Raw genomic sequence first — 24,666 nt, 5'->3', positions numbered from 1 at the left:
AACCCATTAATGCTCACATCTGAGTAAGAGACACAGCAGGAATGAAGCTGTCTCAAAAAGATACAGGCTGACTGAGGATGAAATGCTAGGTTTGGACAGTCGCTTCAGGTGATCTTAATTTTAATGTCCTGGGGATTAGACATTTCCTTAACTCAACGTGCACACTTCTAAAAAGTCAGTCTGTATCTCAATTACATTATGCAGATTTGCTTTCTTGCACATTTTTGGATTCTCACGCATACCAAACTCCAGCATTTCATCAAGGAGACATATCTGCAGGCAATGTGACAGCTGCTTCCTGGCTCTCTGAGCCTGCAACATTTTATTTGGGTCATGCATAGTATCTTTCCTCCCCTTTGAAGCAGGTAAAATGTCTGCTCGTTTGTGACAGTGGGAGACACCACCACAAAAATTAAGCCATTTCAGAAGAAAATTGTCAAGGAGGACAAAGTTGCATCTTTACAACAATGCATGGGCAGTGTTTCTTGAGCTAGCAGTGTATTGCACAGGGAGCTAAATTCAGCTCTTCCACCTGGCAGCTTCACTGATGGGAGTCAGTGCAGTCTGAGTGCAAGCTCACTGCATCCCATCCACAGCAGGATCCCTTCACAGGGAGGCTTCCCACATCCACAGAGCTGGAGATGGGGTCACCTCCGTGCACTGCCTTTGTGGAGGAGAATCTGCAGTAGTAAAGCAACCCTGGGGACACTTTCTCATCAGTTCTATTTGCAGGGAATCATTACGGTGATGACCAGTTCTGGCAACCAACCAACAGGGGCATGTTTTGTGCTGAAGGTTACAGATAGTAACAGGGATCCCAATAAGAACGAAATTTAAGTTCTGCCCCATTTACCAGCAATTAGAAATATGGAAAATCAATATAAATACTATGTAACTGTTGATGCCAACAATGGATAAATATTTCTAGCTGGATGAATTCAATACTAATGAATTAGACATTAATCAGTAGCATAAAATATTATTAAAGTTTCTTATCTGGAAAAAACAAACAAACATACTTTGTAAAATCACTTTGATGTGATGGAGTGTCCCGAATGGCAGCTTCATAAATAAAGCTTTACTAAGCCTTGCTCTTCTGCTTGCACTGGGTTATGTGGGTGTCAGCTTGGTCTGTTCCTTGCTGTTCTGAGGGGTGCTAAGCTCCAAATAAAATCAGGGCTTTCGGAGCTCTATGTTGGGTTGAACAAAATGCTACAAACTAAGAACAAATCTAGATCTTCATTCTGAGGCATCGCAGTAGGATGAACCTGCAAGTAAGAGCAGAAGCCAGTCAAAATAGTTGAGTTTGAGATGCGACCTCTGCAAAATTAGTCAGCCTTGCAGGATAACGAAGCAAAACCATGTATTTGTGACCAAAGGAAAGGTACAAATGTGCTGAAACCTTCACTGGTGTCTCACTGGAAAGCTCGGCAGGACAGATCACTGTGTTAAGTGGATGCAAGCTTTGAGTCCATAATAAAACCTGCAGCCAAAAAGGTGTGACCCAGTTTCTTGTTCCACCTCTGAACAATTTGCACAGCTCTAAATATAAAACTGTTGATAACATACCCATATTTGTTGCACAGGGAGCGTGCTGCATGAACTGTACCAGGCAAAAAGTTGGGTATTTCCAACCACACTGCACAATCTCTCCTTTTCATAAGAGAATCAGATGCTGTTTTTATCATACCCACATACAAATAAACGTGAAAGCCCATGTTGAAATTAGAAATATATTTGTGTTATTTTGAAACATGGCACTACACAGTGAAAATCATGTCATTGCATTTGTCTTGAAAGAATAACAGAAGACAGTATTGATACAGAACATCCTCTCACTGTCCCACTGCATTCTGTTTCCGTGTGTTTTTAGAAGTAATAATGCTAACGATGGCAGCATTAAGTCACATTGAATAAGCTGCAGAGCTAACAGAAGTAAACACTCTCACCCTGGTTTTAACCTCAGCGTGGTGCAAACCCCCCTGCAAACACTGTGAGCCAATGGAGTAACTCCAGTGATGCCAGCAAAGCCATACTGATACAGGATCACATCAGATCTGTTCCATAGCTTCTGCTTGGGCCTGATGTACATAGCCCCAGTAGAGTGCCCCCTCCTTGCATATCTCAAAGCACTTTAAAATGATAAATAGTTCCTGTGACCTTCATTTTATAGGTGGGAAAATGGAGGCACAGACAGTAAGAGTGAATTGCTGAAAGTCTTCTAGGATCAGGAACAACAGCCAGGTGCCCTAAGCCCCAACCCTGCACCACTGGACCACACAGAGCAATGTGCTCCTGTCTGCCCGAGCAATCAGCACGACTGATACAAGACATTTGGAGCCAGGTGTCCAGAAAGGACCACTCATATTAACTGAGCAAGGCAATATTATAACCAGAGTGTTTTTCTTTTAAGAAATACTATAGCATTTGCAGTAGTTAAATAGATGCTACGTTTATCAGCTCTTTTATAATAGCATACAGTCCTTAGATTGTTTATTACTATGTTATTTCTTACCTCAAGCCTTCCCAGCTACTCTAGATAATATTTGAAATACACAGAGCTTTAAAAAAATATTTCCATTACAAATATTTTAAAAATATACTTATCCTAAAAAGCTGTCCGGCACTATTCCAAAAATCTCTTGTAATAAATGTCTTTTTTTTTTTTTTTCATTTTAACAAAAATAACTAATGTTATATAGTAGAGCTCAAGTTTTGACAAATCTATAATACAGTCAGAAATATCTTGGGCCAGATTCCACTCTTGTTTATGCAGTTAGGATCATGGTGTTCACATCATCTGGTTTACTCTGGCATAACCAGAAGCAGAATATAGCCCTTAGTGCTTTAAAGTAACTAAACAGGCTGAACACTGCAACAATTACTTGTGCTTAGCGTTACACAGAAGGGAATTCCTTTATTTCATTGCAACTGAAAATGCAAAAGAACGTTATGGTTTGTATTTTTGCCATAGCCAAAGAGGTGTCAGGCAGCTGCAAGTGGATGACTCAGATCCACAACCACATTTTGCCTGTAGAAAAGGAAATTTTGGCTGAATGTCTGCAACTGCTGTCACAGAAACTGCACTGTCAGTCACTGAAAGAAGGATGCACATCTAGAGAGAAGACTCGTGGAGAGAAATCACCAACCTTCCTATGCTTTCCACAGTCCTAGGAATCCTTTTAACTGCATTTTGTCACTCAGGAAGTTGTGTGAGCTTGCTAGAATCTCCCAGAAATTCACTGTAGGAAAGACACTCCTAAATTGCACCCAGATTTCCAGCTGAGCTGCCTCCCCCTAGCCAGCCCTTTTCCAAGTGCACGTTTAAAACAAGCTACAAAGTGCTTACAGGATCTGCATCTGATCAGGACAGTGTGGAAGCTGACAGTCTTTTAAAACACTGGAACATTTTTATTTTTTTCTCCTTTCTCCCTTTTCCTTCTGGCCTTCACATTTAAATGCAGTGTTTGACTAATGATGACAGAAATTAATCTGCTCTCATTGCATCAGGTTATAAATGCAAGTAACAGTCTCAGCTGCAAACTGGGATTCCTTCCTGTGACCTTCATGAAATTACTATGGAACCTTATACACTGATTTAATCTAATCATGTCTAAAACTGGTAGTCTGGTTTTCTTCCTAGACTTTGGCTGCTGATCTATCATTAATTTATAAACCAAGGAAATTTAAGTACATAGGCTAAGTTCAGTCCTCACTGTCGTCTTCATCATCATCGTCATCTTTACTGGGAGCACATCTTTGGAAGCAGTGCACTAGAGTTGCTAGGAAGAAGCTTGATAGAATTGCAGCAATGGAGACTGCGACTCCAGAGAAGATGATGATAAAAAGGTCCGTCAATGACAAACTAAATTTGCATTCACTAAAGCTGACCTCAGATAATTCATTCAGAAAGATTCTTCTATTTTCTACAGGCAGGGAACACTGGATTTCATGGAGACCTGCAAAGAAGAGGAGAGGGAAACAAATCAGAGGAATATTGATGAAACCTTCTGTAGCTCTGGACAGAGACCGAATGCCTGAGGAAAATGTTTTAAGGGTTATTTCTAGGCTTAGGAACTGGTATGAAATTCAGGAAAAATAAAAGAACAAAATTTGACGCTATCCAAAAGCCATTCCACAGCCCTTTGGAGCACCCCCCCAGTATGCTGCTTCATTTTTACTTTTCCAGGTGATGGTTTTCAACTGAGACAGGGGAGGTTTAGGTTGGATATTAGGAGGAAGTTTTTCACCCAGAGGGTGGTGAGGCAGTGGAACAGGTTGCCCAAGGAGGCTGTGGATGCCCCATCCCTGCAGGCATTCAAGGCCAGGCTGGATGTGGCTCTGGGCAGCCTGGGCTGCTGGTTGGTGACCTGCACACAGCAGGGGGTTGGAACTGGATGAGCACTGTGGTCCTTTGCAACCCAGGCCATTCTGTGATTCTATGTGTGACCTGATGGCTGTGGTTCTGAGAATTCAAAGTGTGACTGCTGAACTCAGGATGCAGCTACACCTGGAGGCCCAGGAACATTTCCCTACTATTGCTTCTGAACAAACATTCTCACTCCAAAAAGGGATAACAGGGATATTGAATTTTTTTCCGCACTTTGGTGCTTTCTGCACCTTATTTTTTTTCCCCCATGTACACAACTACAGCTGCCTTTTTCTTCTGGTCAAAATGACAACTTAGGTTTAACGGATGCTCCTCCTTAGGTTTGACTCTGACCTCTTTCAGCCTTTCCTCTCCAACTCTTCAGCAGATACGCTGACTAACAGCTATTATGCCTCGCTGCACTACTGAAGGATGCCTAGAGCCACGTTCTTCACAGGGAAAGCAAAAATGTCCACATTTAAAAACTGGTGAGGAATATAATATGGTACTAGGGAGTTTAAAAGCGTAGCTCATTGCATATCCCCAGTTACCTCATTTACAAGAGGGAAAAGGGGGAGAGTATAAAAATAGGGCTAGAATGGAACACTGAAGGAATGAAGCCTGTATCACAGCTAGCAAGACAGCTTTTATCTGCTGCTGAGGGTATGAATGTGAAGAGGAAATATGAGAAATGTGCTTTAGTGATGTGAGAAGTGCTGCTGCTTTACTGGACTCACACTGTTCTTTGCTAATGATCACAAAACAGGACCCAGCTTTTGACTGCACTGCTGTGTGTGCAGTGCACGGGAGGCTTCTATTGCACAGCTCCAGCAGAGCACCAACACTGTGCCACTGCAGAAGGGATGTGTGCCTCTGCTTTACGATTTTCATTTTCCTTGTGGTTGAATTGCTACAGTGCATTAGGTTTTATTACAAAGCCCTAGTGGTGCAAACCTGACTGCTTACCTGGATGCTGATACCTGTTATGCTGATGTGACAGGGAGCTTCAGCCAAGTCAGCGAGGGATTCATTTACCACCCTGACTTACGTGGCCCTGTAATGACGATGAGCTTACTAAATTTTGATTCTTAAAAGCCATCCTCTATCTGCCTTATCTGTCTGTCTCCCTGCAGTTCTGCTGCTAGCCTCCCTTTTCATTCTCCTCTCCCTCACAACGTAACAAAAGCTGCCAGCAGAACAGGACAGCAGTCAGCCTGCCCTAGGCTGAATGTCTTCCTCTAGGCAGGCTGCCACCTGAACACAAGCGACGTTCTTCCTCTGAGCCCAAAGCATGGCAGATGGTGCAGCAATGTGCTCTGCAGCCCCCTGAGCCCCCCCGGCCTGGAAGGTGGAGGATCCTCCTGCTTTCAGACATCCTCTGAGACTTTTGGAAATGGGGAACCTGCAGTATTTGTATTTATCTCATGTCTTGTAGACACGCTGACATACTGGAGCCCCGGAGCGTGCCTGTGCCTGCACAGATGGAAGAAGAAGAACACACTCCTGCATTGCACAGCTCGTGACAGAGGTCCCTGTACAAAGCTTTCTTCTGTGAGAAGTTGGGGTTGGCAGAATGTTGTCCTTATTGTCCTCAGAATGCAAACTCAAGGGGGAAATAGGAGAGGCAAACCAAAGAGGATGGGGATGGTTACCTTTCTGTGTTTCAATCCATGAGAAATAAAGGAGAAGTGAAAAGCACTTGGATAACAAGGCTTGGACAACAAGGCCTGTGTGTTTTTTTGGCAGATTTTAGAAAAGCAAAAAAGTTCTCTTTAAATCAGAGCAATAAAAGCAGTTACTGCTGTTGCATAGAAACAGCAAGAAAATGACTATAAGCTACTGAAAATTTGTCTGAAGAGGAAGTTCCTGCTAACAAGAAAAGATCATTATGTTTGGACAGAAAAGCCAGGTCCAAGTGAATATGCCACCTCAAATTCCATTTCCTTACAGCAAGTACAAGACAATAACAGTTTTCTACACCAGCTGTAGAACAAACCATTGATGAGTGGTACGATCTTAGCAGAACTGCTGTCTGCAGAGCAGCTGAGCCCTGCTCTCAGCACGCCCAAAGACAGACTGCACAGCTGAATTGTTACAATGACTTTACCTATCCTGGGCTATTCCTGCTCCTGGATGCTTTCATCTACCATCACAGTGGATAGAATGCAGGTAGAAAAGCACCTGCAACATACCAAGACACTTAGAGAGTATTTCTTGCTATGAGAAGCAGTGTATTGCAATTTCTTGCTATGAGAAGCAGTGTACTGCAAGAGTTTTGAGTCAGATTAGACAATAAAAGGATAAAAAAACTCTTCTCTCTCCACGTAGCTGTGGGTACTGAAATCTAGGTCATGTTCCCAAACAGTGAGATAAGGAGTTTTCTACCACCAAGCAGCTGTATTCTACTGACCCAGGGAGTGTCTCCTTCCAAAGCAGATGCAGTCAGTGTCAGACCTGGCTTCCCTCTGCACACCATGACACGAAGCCATGCACACTGCTGCGTAGGACAACACGTCATCAAAACCACCTCATCTGCTTTCTTCCGTAGCAACACAGAACTTTCTTTATAATATCAGGTTGTCTGCAACAAATGAAATCCAGTCTGAGTGAGCTGATGCCCTAAGCTCCACCTGTCCCACTACACCCGTGCCCAGCGACAGATCCCATTTTGTTCCTTGCTTAGGCAGAAAGTAATCCCACATCATCCCACACCACTTCTAGTGCCATCTGACCTCAGTCATCTACTGTCACTCATTTTGACCTCTCAATTACATTATTTTTCATAATATTTATATATATTCATTGAATTCTGTAGAACCCATCCAGCTTATTCTTTAAAATTCAGCCAGGCTTCTTGCGGAGGGCATCACCAAGAAGTCTGCTTTTCAGTGCTTGGCTGCAGCAAGAAACCCTTTGATGACAGTTATAAATATCTCCCCGCTTCCACAACACATTCAAACAAATCTGTAAATGAAATAACAAGTGTGAGCATGTTATAAATACATAGCTTATGTTATTTTGGCCAGGGTCACTGCATTATCTCCAGCTGTCTCAAGGACAATCTCACACGCTCTGTCTTTCTGCTATGCCATCTGAAGAAGCCCACGTAGTACAGTGGCAACGGAGTTGTGATGCAGATGTAATGCACTGCTTGCTTTTAACATGGGAATGCTTTGAAGTCCCACTCTAGGGACAGGTTCTGGATTTTATACAGGCACTGAAAGCTGCAGAAATGAGATAAAAACATGGGAACAGATCACCTAACTAACAGGGGAAGTGTGAAATTGCTGGAACTCCAGAACAAGAAAACATACACAGTTCTTTACAGACTGTAGTGAGGCAGGGGGGTTCCAGATGAAGTTCATTTCAATGAGATTTCCTCATAGGTTTTCAAAGAATGTGACTGTGAGATGCCTTGCCATTGGAGGCTTGTAACTGTTGAAACCCAGGGTTTCGTCCTTGACAATCAGTTCTAGCAGTTACTTCAGCCTAGAGCCTAATTGCACTGGTACAGCACTATGCACAGCTCTGTCGTCCTGCAGTCGAGGCTGAAATACTTCCCCTGGAAAGATGAAACTCTTAGAAAATGAATGCACTTTGAAAGCAGTCTGTACAAAACCACATGCAAATGATTAATAATTAATTCCCTTGTAAGTTAATGAAAACAGACCTATGATAGCTCTGCAGTGCTCCAAGTTTAAACTTTTGATGAAAACAAACCAGAAACAAAAACCAGGTACCAATCTCCATTAACACTGGTATTTGTAGCTGTGATTCAACCACCTTCATCATGGGAACTGCTGGACCAGTAAGCTTCCAATGGGGCACTGGCTCAAGCACTGACTGCATTCCAATTACCTGCCCTTGCATCTAACATGAGGTTTTCCTACATATTTTGACTGCTGACGTATTTTGAGTGGTGCCTTTGTTTCATATTCCTTTGCTTAGAGACAACAGCAGCACGTTATCACTTACCCAGATCAGCCTGACATTCCAAGCACTCTGTGTGCATCTGCTCCCTTATAACACTTCTGACTTCTTAATACCTGTGCAAACTAAATATTTCGTGGGATAGCTTCTGAAAGTCACTGTTACTTCAATAATATGGTCTGTTAGCTCTCTACAGCTGAGAAATCTTGCTCTGTTTTGAGTTTAAAAAATGGGAGAAGGAGGCCTCAATTCTATTGGGTTTTGTGGATTTCATATAAAACAAATATTAAGATGGTTTCCTAGCAGTTGGCAATACACAATAGTAGGAGAAAATGAAAATGCCCGTTCGTACATACACTGATAGATGTAAGGAATACATACATGAAATGTGCTTAATGCATGTGCTCGTAACAGTAGGCAGAAGAGCACTATAATGTGCTATTGAAATATTTGGGAGAAGCAAAACTGGTATTTGGGTGGTGAGGCACTGGAACAGGCTGTGGATGCCCCATCCCTGCAGGCATTCAAGGCCAGGCTGGATGTGGCTCTGGGCAGCCTGGGCTGCTGGTTGGTGACCTGCACACAGCAGGGGGTTGGAACTAGATGAGCACTGTAGTCCTTTTCAACCCAGGCCATTCTGTGATTCTATGATTTGCCCCTTTGAGTGGAGTTCAGCTGTTCTCTCGTATCACTGAATGCAGTTTACACACACTTGAGATGTTTAAATGTGGCGTTTAATTTCTGGTATGGTATTTTGCCCCCAGCTATAGTTCTCTTTAGTCTACTTAAACATTGTCACTGATGTAATAGATGTATTAATAAGTGGTGAGAGAGGCACTGCCTCTGAAGAGAGATGGAATTTCATTAAAGTCAGCCTCGAGCTACCAGAAAAGTAAGGCTTAAAGAAATCTGAGGCCTATATTTAGATCTCTAAACAATTTTTTTAATGGTCAAATGCCCCAGAGTTTCCTACATTGACATTAGAAGGTGCTCAACAGTTTCTTCAAAAGTAGCTTCAATGTCTAAATATCAAGTTTAACATCAGGTGCCACGCTGCAAATGTTGCCCTCGTGTCTTGAAATCTGTGAAAGATGGATGCACTCCAAAAAGCCTTATGATGGAAGAAATAGAGTGAAAAGCCAGTGGCAGTCAGATCATTTTACTGAAAATGACTAGGATATCACATTATGTATTTATATATGGATATATATAGAAACAGATTTGTTGTGCTTGTTAGGGAATCTTATTCCTGTTAGGAGTTTCTGCTTGAACAGAAGAAAAGCTGCTGAATGAGCAGTCTTAAGGCTTTCAGTTCATTTCCAAAAACTGGGTATTATGTTCTGTCCCAGCCATGTGCCAATGTGTGCATGATTCCTGGGGAAGAACTGAATGGCTGCAATGGCCAGAAGAGCAGAACAGCCTGTCCTTCTTAGCTGAAGCTTTCCCTGGTACATGAAATTAAGGCATTGGTACATGAAATTAAGGCAACCTTCTCCACAGAGCAAATATGGGTATGATAAAGAATGGGAGATTGCGACAGCTTCCCAAAGCTCTGTGGTTTCACCACCTTTTGGTTAGGTGAGAAGGCCACATGCAGAACTGTACCCACCTGTATTGGGATGCTGTGCTTTGATAAGGGCTGCTCTAAGGGCCTAGATTAGTGAAACACCATGTTATTTTCTTTAATTCACAGAATACATTTATTTAACAGCATACCTTAGATTGGAATGGGATTAGAGAAGGATCCTGAGAGCCAAGAGATGATCACCTTATGGCCCAGCCTTTGTAAAACGGCTTACAAACACCATTCCATACTCACTGCACTGATTCACTTCTGAACCTCCCAGGTACTGCTGAATTCAGTTGGAGTTTGCAGTTCCAGAGGCCACTGCCAGTCTTACTGCCACCATCCCACTACCACCATTCCATTACCACCATCCCATTGCCACCATCCCACTACCACCATTCCATTACCACCATCCCATTGCCACCATCCCACTGCCACCAGTCTCATTACCACCATCCCATTACCACCAGTCCCATTACCACCAGTCCCATTACCACCATCCCATTGCCACCATCCCATTACCACCATCCCATTGCCACCATCCCATTGCCACCAGTCCCATTATCACCATCCCATTGCCACCAGTCCCATTACCACCATCCCATTGCCACCAGTCCCATTACCACCATCCCATTGCCACCATCCCATTGCCACCAGTCCCATTACCACCATCCCATTGCCACCAGTCCCATTACCACCATCCCATTGCCACCACCCCATTACCACCACCCCATTACCACCATCCCATTGCCACCATCCCATTGCCACCACCCCATTACCACCATCCCATTGCCACCATCCCATTGCCACCACCCCATTACCACCATCCCATTACCACCATCCCATTGCCACCATCCCATTACCACCATCCCATTACCACCATCCCACTGCCACCAGTCCCATCACCACCTGTGCTGTCTCTGGCCAACGCTGAATGAATTCTTTAAGTCACTCTGGAAATATCAGTGTACACATCAGAATGCTCAGTCCGAACCATCTCACTACATCATTTGAGGTCTTCCTAATGCTATTTTAATGATGAGGGCAGCAAAAGCTTTCATTCACGTATTGCATAGGGAGGGACTTAAGTATAATATGCACTAAACATGAAAGACTGAGAAAGCACCATTGCATCTAGATCTGCAGTCCCAGAAATGCTATACAACTTCTTGAGGTCTTTCAAAGACACTGGGAAGAAAGAAAGAAAAAGAAAGAAATGAGAGCAAGATGAAGGAAAGGGGACACTACAGTCACATGCTGAAGAATATTTAGGTGCTAATTAAAAGTCATGTTAAGAATACATTAGTCATTAGCGAACAAGGTGGTGGGCACAGCTGTCCAAAGCATGTTCATGGAAAGCAAAAATCAGCAACAGATCTCTATAGAGCATGAGAGAGACCTTCCAAAAGCTTTTCCAGCTCCAAAAGCTGCATTATTCTTATCTCCATGGGTCTCCTCAAGAAGAGAACAACAGTGGTTACATCTCCTCCACTCGACATCATTCTGTTCACAGCTCCTTCCTCAGTTCAGTTATTTCATCAGTTATCAACCGCATCCAAAATGTGGTTCAGTTCTCAAGTATGCTGAAAGTTCCACTATTAATATCTTTCTCACAAATATAAAAGTAAGGTCTGCTTTTTTCATCGCCAGTTAATGCTTCAGTTAGAAATTCAGGTTGGATGAATAAATGCCTTCCAATGATGCAGATCCCAGCTGTCTGTGTGCGCGACAAGGCAGATTTGCAAAGGCAGCAGAGCTGATGTGAGGCTTTCCAGGCAGCTGGTCGGACAGGTCAGCAAAGTTAGAGCTTTGCATGCTTTTTCTGGGAGTGTGCCAGAAAGAAAATGGACCTGGCTTTTGTGAGACTAATGAGCTGAAGTATGGCTTTTGTTCACATCACCCAGTTCTCCAGAGGCCTTAATTGCAGAGGTAGAGAGTTTCAGGATCAATTAGTGAGATTTCAGTTCCCGCTGACAAAACTCTGATTTTTAAAGCAACTTGGTATTTCTTCTGCAAAAAACAAAGGCAGGTTTGACCAGCATGATATTTTACTGCAGTGCTAAAATTCAAAGGCGGAACAGCAGCTGGGCTTTGTGACTGGTTACAGCTTGAGTGATTTCTCTTAGACACGCAGACAGAGCAGATTAAACTATTCCAAGTGTCATTCAAAGTGAAGAACCAAAATGAGCTCCCAAAGCACAAACCTGGCAGTGCTTTTCTCCCAGCTATTCTACCTTCTGCTTGTTGCTACCCATACTGAGTCTGCAGGGACCGCTGTGCCCCAGCAACACTTGCAAACTGCAGGCCTGAATTCTCACTTCATCCACTGCGTGGTCAGAGCATGTTTCTCTTCCACTTCCATAGCACCACAGAATCATTCAGGTTGGAAAACATCACTAAGATCACCGAGTCCAACCCCAATCCACCCCCACTGTGCCCACTGCCCTCAGTGCCACATCTCCACACTGGACACCTCCATGGATGGTGACCCCACCACTCCCTGGGCAGCTGTGCCAATGCCTCACTTTGGCACATCCTTTTTCCTTTCTAATTCTGAAGCACCCCAGGCAGAAAACGCACGATGGTTCGTAGAGCCTTTGGCTTCTTTGCAGCCCTCTGTGCTTTTTGTGAAGGGCTGGGGATCCCCGAAGTAAGTTACTGTCATTCACCCTTCTCTATTCTTTCCCTTCTCGGTAAATCCAGGTCACAGTGTCTGTCATTTAACGTCTGGGGAGTGTCAGTCTGTCACAAACCTGTTCTATAGTTTCAATCGCAGCATATTCTTAAAGAAAATCACCAAAAGAAAAGCACCACCCAACCTCTTTTTTCGCCCTTCCCTCTTCCATTCATATAGGCCATGCAATGAAAATGCTTTTTGCAGCATTATAAGAGTATACAGCCAAGGTAAGTAAGTTCTTTCCTTGGGCCCTGGAAATGCATTCCAGTCTTTTTCTTTGGCAGTGTTTCCAGACAATGCTGCTGCCCTACTTTTCTGCATTTGCAGCACGGATGAGAATCTCCAGCCATCCAGCAGCAATGGGAGCAAGCAGGGAGCAGGAGGGTGAGCCTGGGAGCTGCTCTCCCCAAATCCTGCTGGGGAAGGTGTGACACCCCCAGAATTGCCATGTGAAGGGGTTTAGACAAGCATGACCAACAAACAACGGAGTGCTGGGTTTACTTCTCTGTGTGCAGGCGCTGAGCACACGTGGGCTGCCAAGAGCTCAGCAGCTCCATGCTTGCAGTAAGGGCAAAGCAAAGCACTACTGAGGCCAGGATGGGAAAGGAGGAACTGACCTAAGAAACGACCATTTGAATGGTTGTTCCTTCCCTTCTCTTGCTTGGAAAGATCTGGGAGGGCTGGTAACTGTTTGGCTGAATGGCTGAAATGCAGCTTCCATTGCTTTGGATGAGATGAAATACTGAAGCAGATGGGGAACACTGACAATACTGCTGTAAAGCTTGATCATTTGAGATTTCCAGGCATAAGAAGTTCAGGTGAGCACTGACAGAAGACATGGGATGGGACAGACTCTTTCAAACTGAACAGAGTCAGTGCAGGTGAAGGGGAAGGAGCTACAAGTTCATAAAAAGAAGGAAATCCTGGGGAAGGCAGGAGTGGCTGAGGGCCAATGTGAGAAAGGCAAATGCTTTGGTCAGAAAGAAATTCAGCTGAGGCACTGGGCACTGGGCAATGGGAGAACAACACTGAGTTTGGTTGGGAAAGGGGAAAATGGGGAAAAAGGGGAAAAAAGGGAAAAGAGGAAAAGGGAAAGGGGATAGGAAAGAAGGGAAAGGGGAAAGAGGGGAAAGCTTCACTCAGGCAGAACAAAATCCATCACTTTTTCCTCAAATTACTTCTTCCTTAAAATAGATATATATATTTTTTTAAACAGCTAAGAATATTTAGGGCAATCCAGCTGACTATAATAAAAGTTGCCACTGAAGGTCACGAGCACAGAAGGAGCTTGAATAAGTGATTGCAAATGGATGATTGAGAGAGGGAAGACCTCTTCCTTCTGCATCTGGAGCTGACAGAACAGTTCCCTGACCTCAGCCCATTCTCCCCAGCTCTCCTCCCACGTCCTTTTACCCCTCACCATCTCCAGCACAGACAGCCCTCAGGCAGAGCCCAGGCACCATGGCTTTCCTGCACCCCCATATCCCCGTGGCAGCCCTTACATCTTCCCTTCTATGAGCAGCAGGGCAGCTCGATAGCAGCACTGGGTGCCCTGGTGTTTGTTGGGAGGAGTGAACTGTGAGGTGATCTGCTAAAGCTGGATCAGTCGTGGCTTTGGGGTCGGGTGGGAAACGTGGAGCAAAAGCTCTCCACGTGGCAGCCTTAATACTTCTTTATTTTTTCCCCAATGCTTTTCTGAAAATTACTAGCTCAAATTCCAGAATTGTATATCCTGCGTTGAGGATGTTCCAGAGTGTTTTCATTTGTTCCTAATATTGGAAGCAGTGCTATTTTAATAAAAGCACCATAATTGAAATACTGAGCGGGGTTTCAGAGCATCACAACAAAATACTTCTGGAAAAGGGCTGACAGCCACAGTTGCATAAAAAGGGGATTTAACTCTTCTGTAGCAGCTTTATGGCTGATCAGGAAAATGAGAGAAAGCACAGTTTTCCTAAGGAGCTGGCACAGGATATTCAGCTGTTCAAAGGGCTCGTTGTGGAATGTTTTTACCGGGAAGAAACCGATGTCTGGAAGAGAATCAGCTCTGGGCACAACAGATTTGAAAAGGCTCCTTCACTGCCTATGCAACTTCAGCCTATAAATCAAAACTATTTATTTCTTAGCTGGGAGGAGGACCCGCCGTTAAAAAGAAACCAACACCATTTTAATGGACTCATTTGTTGGAAGCATGCAATTACAGTTTGACCAAAAGGCAGTTGGGGTCACTTGCAGGCAGGACACACAGACAGCCCTCCAAGACACACACACACACACACACACAGCTTTACCTTTCTGGAGCTTAGAGGCATTGTCCTGGATCCAGCTGAAAAGATTGGCAAAGTCACAGTCACAGACCCACGGGTTGCCCTCCAGGCGTATGGTCCGCAGGGAGGGAAGCGCTTCGAGGGCTGCCACGTTCAGGCTCTGTAAGTTATTGTCATTCAATTCTAACACTTGCAGCTGTTCCAGGTTCTCAAAAGCAGCCTCGTCCACATCCACCAGGTTATTGTTTCCCAAGCTGAGTTTTATCAGTTTTTCTGCCGATTTGAATATCCCGGCTTCAAGCTGCGTTAAATTATTGTAGCTTAAATCTAAATACACCAGTTTGGTAGAACTGCTAAAAGTGCCCTCTTCTAAAGAGGTGAGGGAGTTATTCCTGAAGTCCAAATAGACCAGGTCTCCATAAAATATAAAGAAATCAGCTGGTATCGCCTGGATGTTGTTATCGGCTATAAGAAGTTTCCGTACGTCCAGTGGAAATGGATTGGGAACACTGGGGAGTCCTTGATCCCGGCAGTCTATGGTGTGGTAGTCCATACAGCTACAGACAGCAGGGCAAAGATGAGCCGTGGGTAAGAAGAGCAGGCAGACAAAGACAGAAGAAGGTAGAAGGTAGAAAGGAAAGCATGGCCACATCGTCAAGGATTCGGAAGCTGTGATGGTGAGCACTTCTACGAGAAAGACATTTTGCTGAGCTGAGCAGCGGTGCCTGGTACTTGTGTGTGTGTGTGTGTGAGTGTATCCAGGAGATCACATATCATCACAGATCCGATGGCACGGTGGGGAGGGGGAGGGAGGGAGAGGCTGAAGGCAAGAGGGAGGCAGGCATATGTGAGGATTTACACTGCCAGAGAATGATAATGCTGCACAACGCGAGGGAGGGAGCGATGATTGGGTAAAACCGAGGACCTTTCAAAGGACTCCCTTGCTTTTGTGAGCTAAAAAAAGCTGAGAGCCTGTTTGCATATTTGCTGCATATTCCGGCAGATGGGAAATCACATCACAGTGATGCCCCCAGAAGTGCAGGTGAGGGGTGGCAAGCACCCAACTGACTGCTATGCACTCTTTTCTCTTTGATTCTACAGAGGCAGCAGAAGGACAGCAAGGGGGAACCAAAGGCAAGGAGCAGAAGCTGTACCTGGATGCCTTCTCGGCCCGTAGAGCAAGGACATTAACATTAGTTAAATATGACTCATTTATCTTTGAACCAAGGAGCATCATCTGTGGCAGCAAGGAATCTGGTCTCAGAAATGAGGGTGCTTTGTTTCCTGTTTCAATGACCAGGGCAGCTACTTTCTGTGTTGGCATTAGGAACATCCTTCGGGACAAACAGCAGCACAAACTGCCTCAGATCTTCAGCTAGGTCAAAGAGAAAATGGTGATTCTGATTTAAGATCATTTCATAACAATTCAGAGCATCTTTCATTCAGGATAAAGGTACACAGCGTAAGCTGATTGCTGCCCAATGTGGAAGTACGGTTGGTGAAAGGGAACTTAGAAATAATGTCAAGGTGGGCACAAAGAAGGAACAGTAAGGGACAGAAGCCAAGGAGCACTTGCTGCTGCCTCTCTGAATCACAGGGGCCAAGTCCTATCAAACACCTGTGATGATGATTTAAAATACTGAGATGAACAAGATGCAAAATACCTTTTGTGCTCAGGATTAACTCCATGAATCTGCATCACCAGCTAACTGGTGGTCCTCATGCAGAACTGATGCCTTGTAACCTGTGAACGCCACGTCGTGCAAACACGTCTGCTGTCATTTACTGCTCTTCTGCCCCCTCTCTAACTCAGTTAAGTCCTTAGGTCAGAGATAAAGCTGTTCCTCTCACCTGTCAGTAAGCACAACTACCTGATGTCTTGCAGTAACAGTGTGCTTAACTTTACACAGAAGACAGATCTTGGTGAAGTTATCCATATGCAGAATGTAAGGTACAGACCTTTATTTTTCTCCTCATGAAGCACACGGAATCAGACCCTGACATTTTCTCTTTAAAGATGTCTCAGTGTTATTATGCCTGTTTCACAGATGGGAGACTACAGACAGCAAGGCACAATCTGTGAAAGATCCAAGAACATATTAGTGACAGAGGTGGGAACAAGACTGAACTTCCCTGCCTTGCAGCCCTTGCTCAAATTCTTTTCTGTAAGAAATGGACCTTCCTGCTGCCCGTGTGTGTCCTTGCTGACACAGGAGAAGCACCGTGAGCCACACTACCTGCACAGCTACACTGCATGCCTGTATGCAGTTTGCAATTTCTCCAAAGAGTCTGTGGAGCTTTCCTGTCTGAGATGTTTGCAGGAGACTGATGATGATTATTTTGGGCTGGGCACGCTGCAGGTTTGCCAGCAGCCGGCCCTGCTCGCAGAGCAGCCATGCAGACTGCAAGGTGCCAGCACTGGGAGCCTGCAGCACTGCTGCCACCAGCACCTGCTGAGGTCTGACACCTCCCTCTGGCCACCTCTGATTTCTGTGTGTTTCTCCCAGACCTGCTTTTCTCTCCGTAACATTTTCCATTGCAGTTTGTCAGTTTATGTCTATTCCTTTCTCAGCTATCACTTACTTCTGTACCTCATCTGTTTCGCGCACAGAAAAGAAATTCTCTTTAATCTTTCTGAAGCTTCACTCGCTTGCCAGACATCTCAGGCAATTTTGCACAGCACAAAGGAGATTCTGAAAAGCTTTCTATCTAATGAGATATTAAAGCTTTACCTCTTTAATCTTTCATTTGTCAGACACAGTAACCTATATGACTATAGAAGGGACCAGCTGCTGAATGCTGAGAGCACAGCACCATCTTGTGCCCCATGCACCACTATTCTCCTGCAAGAAGCTACCAGCAACTTCCATAGAATCAGAGAGCCACAGAATGGCTGGAGTTGGAAGGGACCCCCAAGGCCATCAGGTCCAACCCCTGCACTGAGCAGGGACACCCACAGCTCCATCAGTGCTCACAGCCCCATTCCCTGACCTCGGGTGCCTGCCCCACCTCTCTGGGCAGTCTGTGCAGTGCCTCGCTGCCCTCGTTGTAAAGGACCTGAGAAGGAAACACAAGGATAAAATCAAGCTTCTATTTCTTGCTTGCATGCAGACAGAGGAGCCAAATTGCAAACCTACTGCATGCTGCAACTCCTGGCATCTGGATTTCAGCCTACCTGTGCAATGTGTTATATCTTTTGGTTGCAGTAACTGGGACACTAAATTACAGATTGGTATTTGCTTATCAAATCTGGATTTTTGTGGAGGAAATCTTGAGAGCATTTCATAATAGATAACGCACATCAGGAACTTCTGCTTGTCTTCAGTTGGCAGCAGTATAAAACAAAACATGCGTCTTGATTACTCCCAAGCAAAGCCCTCATAGCTTTCTACTTGTGTTCCAAGAATATTTCCAGCACTAAGTTCACACAGTGATGAAAAAGCACAAGGCTCCTAATTAGAAAGTGCTGTCCCTAAAAAAAGAACAAAGACAAACAAGGTTGGTCTAAAAACTCATGTTAGTGAAACAAACGGGGCAACTATCTCCTTGCAAGGGCAGCAGTGAGCAGCCCCACTTTGCCCTTTTGTCAGAAAATTATTAATATTTTACAACATTTATCACTAAGATAGACTCTATAATAAAGCAAGAGAGTGACAAACCATGGTCCTGTATCTGTGTAGGTTAGATACTAGGAGGAAGTTTTTCACTCAGAGGGTGGTGAGGCACTGGAACAGGTTGCCCAAGGAGGCTGTGGATGCCCCATCCCTGCAGGCATTCAAGGCCAGGCTGGATGTGGCTCTGGGCAGCCTGGGCTGCTGGTTGGTGACCTGCACACAGCAGGGGGTTGGAACTGGATGAGCGTTGTGGTCCTTTGCAACCCAGGCCATTTTGTGTTTCTATGATCTGTACAGTGCTGTTAGTACTACACCATGGCAAGCAGCAGGAAAGAAAAAGCACATCCTTCTGCTTGCTGATTACACTAAGAAATGGAAGGAATTTGGAGGAAGAATGGCATCTTTTGCATAGAAACTTCCAGCCCTCCTCTTATGAGAGCTCCTAACTTCCTAAAACAATTTGAGTAATGGAAGAAAGAACAAAACCACAGTACAGACACACAGGAAGGATTCAGATGTCTCAGCTAAGAAACCATTACTTACAAGAGACTGAAACAGAAAACTGTCCGTCCTCATTCGCATTTGTGAACAGCTAATTAAGCATATTTTTCTGTGGAGGAAGTTATTATTCCAGGCTTATGCTTTGCTGAGCTGAGGTATGCGTCACATCCCAGGCTGCTGTTCCAGGTGCATGTAACCACTGCAAAGGGTTTTCCTAATCATCAGATGTTAGCAACGTGTCCTGGGAACTGCTGTTCAAACTTGAATGACTACCAACCAGTTAATCAATTAAACACAGAAAGCGAGTGTTGAACATCAGCTCTGAAAAGGAATCCCATTCTTACTCAGATATTTATCACTTTGGCTTCAGGATGATAATCCTGAGAAATACCATCCCCTGCTATGACCATGTGAGAGGTTTTTGTGAATGCTGTCACCTTTGGACAGTTCTCCCTTTGATCTTACAACAAAAAAAGGACTAAAAAAGAACCAAAAGAGAAAGAGGGTATACTCCCTTGTCTTACAAATGAACAATAGAAACAGTGAACTGAAGCTTGCATTGTACCTGCCCAGTTCTCCTTGCTGCAGCTGTTGCTGCCATCAGCTGGTAGGGAAATCACATCAATATTAATCAGTGTGACAGCAGCAGTGATTGAATTTGAAAACTTGAGACACTGCAGTTCAGCAGCCAAACGAGAGCAGCCTAAACCCATCAGAAGACCTCCATCACCCGCTCTGGGGATGATGTGGCTGTACGAGACATGTAGTCACCATCCTACTGCCAACTATTTACCATCACTGAAGCACTCACAGGGGAAGGACCAGTGTAATGATGGTTCCTTCCCCCCCCCAGGATGGAGCAGGTATCCAGATGCTGCACTGCAATCAGCTGCTTGCCACAGTTGCATGCTGTAAATGTACCACACTGTAAAGCAAATTAAAAATAATTAAAAGTGAAAATTCTTCTGAGCTGTCGAACAGATATGTTGATGCATATCCACTGCCAATTTAGGTTTGAGATCGATTTGGGACAAGGTGGGTATGACCTGGGATGGCCATTCTCAGATGTAATAAATCCACAAGTAAAGCTGGTCTCCAATATGCTTCCAAACACTTGTCTGGTCAGTTCAAAGTGGGTCTGCTGAGATCTGAAAGCCCTAAGTTTAATTCAGCTCTTGTGAAAAGCTGAGTAGAACACGACTTTTAACCCCTGACTGCCATCATAAACACAGCATGTGTGCTTAAAAAGACAGGAAAGTGATGACTCTGGGGAACTAATTTCCTCCAAATTGTGTGTTCACAGCATAGAGAGCAACTGGTGACCCTCCATCAAAGCATCCAGAGCAGAATGTGTCCCTCTGCAGTGCAGCTGAGCAGTGGGTAGAGGAACAAGTGGTGTCTGTGCTGGGAAATGGAGGCAGAAAACAATGCTATAGAGGAAGGAAAACAAGGAATGGTTCTGGTATACACAGGAAACAAATTTGTATTGTTTTAGTAGGGTTTGCACTGTTCTTATTTGTACTCTGCACTACCTAGGAAACACTCCTTTGTTCAAATCAACAGCAAATAGACTTGCAAGCAATTAGAAGAGTTGACAGCTGATGTTGATACACACATAATACATAGCTTCTGAGTTTAAAAGTCCTTCCATTCATTTTACTCAGCAGGGATCAAAAAAGGACTCCAGTTCATTAATTTGTAACATTAATGGGCTGAATGCCCTTTCCAAACCAAGGAAGATTGTGCACGAGTGAAGACCTTACGCAAATTCAAACCAATACACACCAGGAGAAAACAGTTCCACTTACAAACAGGGCACAGCTCACTTAATTGCAGGTCTTTTAATGACTCTTTGGTCTGCTTTGAGATTTCACAAAGGCACTGCGAGCTGCCTTCCTGTGTTGTTAGCTACATTGTGTTGTTAGCAATCTTCCTCAGCTGTGTTGTGATACAAGCTCAACACAATGGGAAAAGCAGGCTAGATTTTCTTCTATTGCAGAGAAAAAAAACCCACCAAGGCAGTCATTTGCAATTGCTTCCCTTCACCCATCCACCATGCTGACTATTGCTGCATACACTCCACGGATTTAAATATGCAGGAAGGATGTTTGTGTCAGTGGGAATTCCAAGCATCACACGAGTGATAGTGATAATGGAAATAATTATTTCACTCTTTTGTTGCTCTTCACTGTAAAAATACCAAAAATACAACAAAGTGCTTAAGAGGTCAGACTGTATGTTCAAAACAGGGCTTGGAAGTTGTCCTTTGAGGTGCACTTCCCCATCTTCCAGGTTATTACTCCCATCTCTGCCCTGGATCCACGCAGCGTTAAGATGTACAGCGGGGCACAAAGGCCAGCATAAGATTTGAAGCCAAAAAGGAAGACCAGAATCCTGCACTACGATGAAAATAGAAGGGTGTGCAAATACGTTTGTGTGCACCCACCCATATGGATAAAATGAAACAGGCAGTCTGGTGGAGAGAAGGGAAGGGAAGGTTTGGCCCTTACAGCTCTCTGCGGAGCATCCCTAGTGGGCAGATCAGTTGGCTTTTTCAGCCCTATGTCACATATATCTACCCCCCTGGGAAACTCAAGAAGTCCCCAGTTGTTTTAAAGCTGTATGAAGAGAAGAACAAAAGAAAATGATGACAAAGACCCTTGAACCACTGGGGAGAAATCTCCTCTGATGCAAAGGACTTATTTTCACCCCGTAAGTATAATGCAAGTGTTGAAAAAGCCTTGTATACTTTGCTGTATGGCAAAGAATGCTTACAGGATGACAAAAGCTTCCTGTATGTTCTGATCACAGAATCACAGAGTTGTAGGGTCGGAAGGGACCTCAAGAGATCATGGAGTCCAACCCCCCTGCAAAGCAGGCTCTCTACAGTTGGACTCGATGGTCTCCTGGTACAACTAAAATACCTACAGTCCTGTTCATGGTAAGTGACCCTGCTCATTCATTTCTTTGCTCTGAAGCGATCTTTGCATCCTCTTACGAGCTTCCCTGGCCATACAGTACAGTGTCCTTAGGGAATGCAGCACACTTTGACTTAATGGCTTCTGACATTTCACTCGCCTTGTTAATAAGCCAGGCGAGATGTCAGCTCCCATCAGATCAAGAATGCAGCAGTCCCCAGCAGGGAAGCGTTCGGAGCCTCATCACACCACCTCTGGATCTGCTTTATAAAAACATGCTGATAACCAATGCTAATTATTACAATGACTAACTTTCATCAGTGCCTCAGAAATGCCTTGTCTCAAGGAATTGGGGGTGCTCCTCAGTTACACTCTGCAGTGCTATGTTGGTAAGCAGCAGCACAGCTGAGCTGCGTAACACCTTCTCAGCTTAAACGTTGGCGCTGCAGCAGCTTTACATGCTAATGCTCCTGAAGGACTCACAGAACCACAAAGGATGGAAAAGACCACTCAGATGCTTCAGCCCAACTCATCCCCATCATGCCCACTAACCATGACTCCTTGCTCTGGGAGATGGAGCTGCTTGGTGGGTTGGTTGCACAGCTCCAGCAGCCAGGTGTCAGTCCCTGGTCCCACGCAATGCGACTGTGCAAGGCTAAGTGCCAGCAGGCACACCTGCTTTGTGTGTTTCACTTAGGTTTGGGTGAAGTCCCTCATACACCTGTTCATACAGGCTTCTAGAATTTCTGAGGCTGACACATTTCAGATATTAAAGCTGAGAAACAGCACCAAAAGAAGGTGAACTCCGTGGGGAACATTATTGAAGTCACTGGGTGTTAATGTTGGCACTGGCCAGGCTGCAGCTCACAGCCACTGCAATTTTAGGGATTGTCCAACGTCAATTTCTTTATTAATATAAAAAGAAGTGATCTCACAAAAGTAGGATAAGTGATGTCTCTTAAATCCCAGAGCTGAATGGAACCTGAAAGAAAAAGTGTATTTGCTTCAGGCTCTGGTAAATTTTTCAGGAAGTTAATGGCACAGAAGATGGAAATGGTAAAAATACTGCACACGTGGTCACACGTGGAATGTTCTATTCTCTCCATTCGTTCAGGCTGTGCTGTAAGCAAGAAGATATTTTTAGGGGAAATGGAATGGCTGCAGACTAGAAATAGAGAAGCCAAAAGTGTCCAACAAAGCATTTCACTTGTTAGTTCTTACATTTTTAATACAATGTTTTTAGTAGGGTGGTGGTATCTTCTGAGTTACCCAAAAAGTCGTCTCCTAAAACACATGGTGTGAATTACCTTATCTAAGCATACAAGGAAAATTTGCCAAATTTATCCATGTGGCTTCTTCTGATGCAGGCTGCACTCTGCAAGAACTTTATTTGCTTTTCCTGCCAACAGAAATCCAGCTTCCTGTTCTTCCATGACCAAGGTTCCATTTGTGTTGAGAAGAGGAAGATGGTTTGAAGGTAACTTCTCAGTGGGTGCATCATCAATGCCAATATTCAAAGCTACCAGGAATAGTGCTGTATGACAGTGTTAAGGCATTCATGTGAGTGCCACGCACACAGAAATATGGAATATGTGCCAAGGCATTGATGTATCAGCTGTGCCTGCCTCCTTAAAAGTCATCCACCAAGAAACTGTAAGGGAAAAACGTTTGGGCTTGCTAACAATGACAGGTTTCTATGCTGGTGGGAGAAGCACTAAGTTTAAAACCATTTTGTCCCAACAGGGGACCTTTCTTTTCATCAGAATGAGCCCAAACAAACCCATTTCTTTCCTATGAAAGATGCTGTGTTATCACTACTGCTTATAGAAAACTAAGATGGTTAATAAAATAAAATGGTGTTGCATTCACAGTTGCCTACACCTATAAACATGTGAATCATGATCCTATTATTCAGTGAAACCAAGAAGAGATTGACACTGAGAAAGAAAAAAATCTCCATTCACTACTAATAGTGAATGAAGTCATTTATGGACTAGAGATGGTGTTGGCACTGAAGGAAAAAGGTGCAATTCTTGTTTACATTCCCGATTACTGGGTAATCACTACAACACCCAGAGCTTCAGCTTCCCCACTGCTTCGTATTGGACTAAAACCAACAAAATGGACCCTTATCTGACATTCACCTCACAAGGTTTCAGCACTTCTATTTAAAAAGGGCTTTGAAATACTGATATTTAAGAGTACAGCGGTGCCTTGATCTGAAGACAAGTGGAGGTGAGTTGGGGCCATGCAGGCGATGAGCAGGCCTCCAGGAGAGCAACTGTCCCATTCTCCTTTGTCTCCTAGAATTAGCTTATGCAAGGGGTCTTGCAAATACAGAGCAAAGCACAGAACTATTCCTAATTTAAAGCATGAATAAACTTACCCAGACGACAGGAAAATCCCACATTTGAACTGCTTTCCCTTCTCTCCCAGTTACTGCTGATAAAGTAGTATCACAAGAAGTCATCTCGTGCAATAGCTTGAGTAATGCAAAGATAAGGTCTTTGTTCATGAGTTCCAGTGAAATTGCACCCCTTTAGGTCCAACCCCCACACAGGATGGGACTCCACCCCTCTCATTCTCAAGTCATTATTTCACTTTATCCAAACATAAGTGATTTATGGTGTAGCTCAGAGAATAACCAAGCCTGAATCCAGTCAATGCTTTAGTATGATGAATATTCATTCAGTTTTTTTTTTTTTGCATTCTTTTTTGTTCTTTCTTCCCTTGCTATTATACGTAATGGATTATTTTCCAGAAAAAATAAAATGAATGACTATTGTTGACATTTGGCAGAAGTGTTTAACGCAGTACTATCAG

The 24,666-nt window shown here is 44.1% G+C and overlaps 1 protein-coding gene across 5 annotated transcripts in view; it reads right to left on the bottom strand.

Moving 5' to 3' along the window:
• Positions 1 to 1,719: 1,719 nt before the first annotated feature.
• The window catches only part of LRRC38 (leucine rich repeat containing 38), a 56,313-nt gene continuing 33,366 nt past the window's right edge, over positions 1,720 to 24,666 (bottom strand). For 2 of the 5 annotated variants that reach the window (XR_004161929.2, XR_004161928.2), the window contains one exon: positions 3,821 to 3,959. Coding sequence is in view for 2 of the 5 variants with exons in the window: in XM_085242632.1 (XP_085098758.1) it covers positions 3,706 to 3,959; positions 14,835 to 15,462 (882 nt within the window). In the remaining 3 variants the exon portion in view is untranslated. Of the gene's footprint in view, positions 3,960 to 14,834; positions 16,186 to 16,769; positions 16,888 to 24,666 lie in introns of all 5 variants that reach the window. The other 3 variants (XM_085242632.1, XM_085242633.1, XR_014887924.1) reach the window with 3 other exon arrangements.

Source organism: Meleagris gallopavo, chromosome 23 (assembly GCF_905368555.1).
Source record: "Meleagris gallopavo chromosome 23, MGAL_WU_HG_1.1, whole genome shotgun sequence".
Classification (NCBI taxonomy): Eukaryota; Metazoa; Chordata; class Aves; order Galliformes; family Phasianidae; genus Meleagris; species Meleagris gallopavo.
This window is presented reverse-complemented; position numbering and strand designations above follow the sequence as displayed.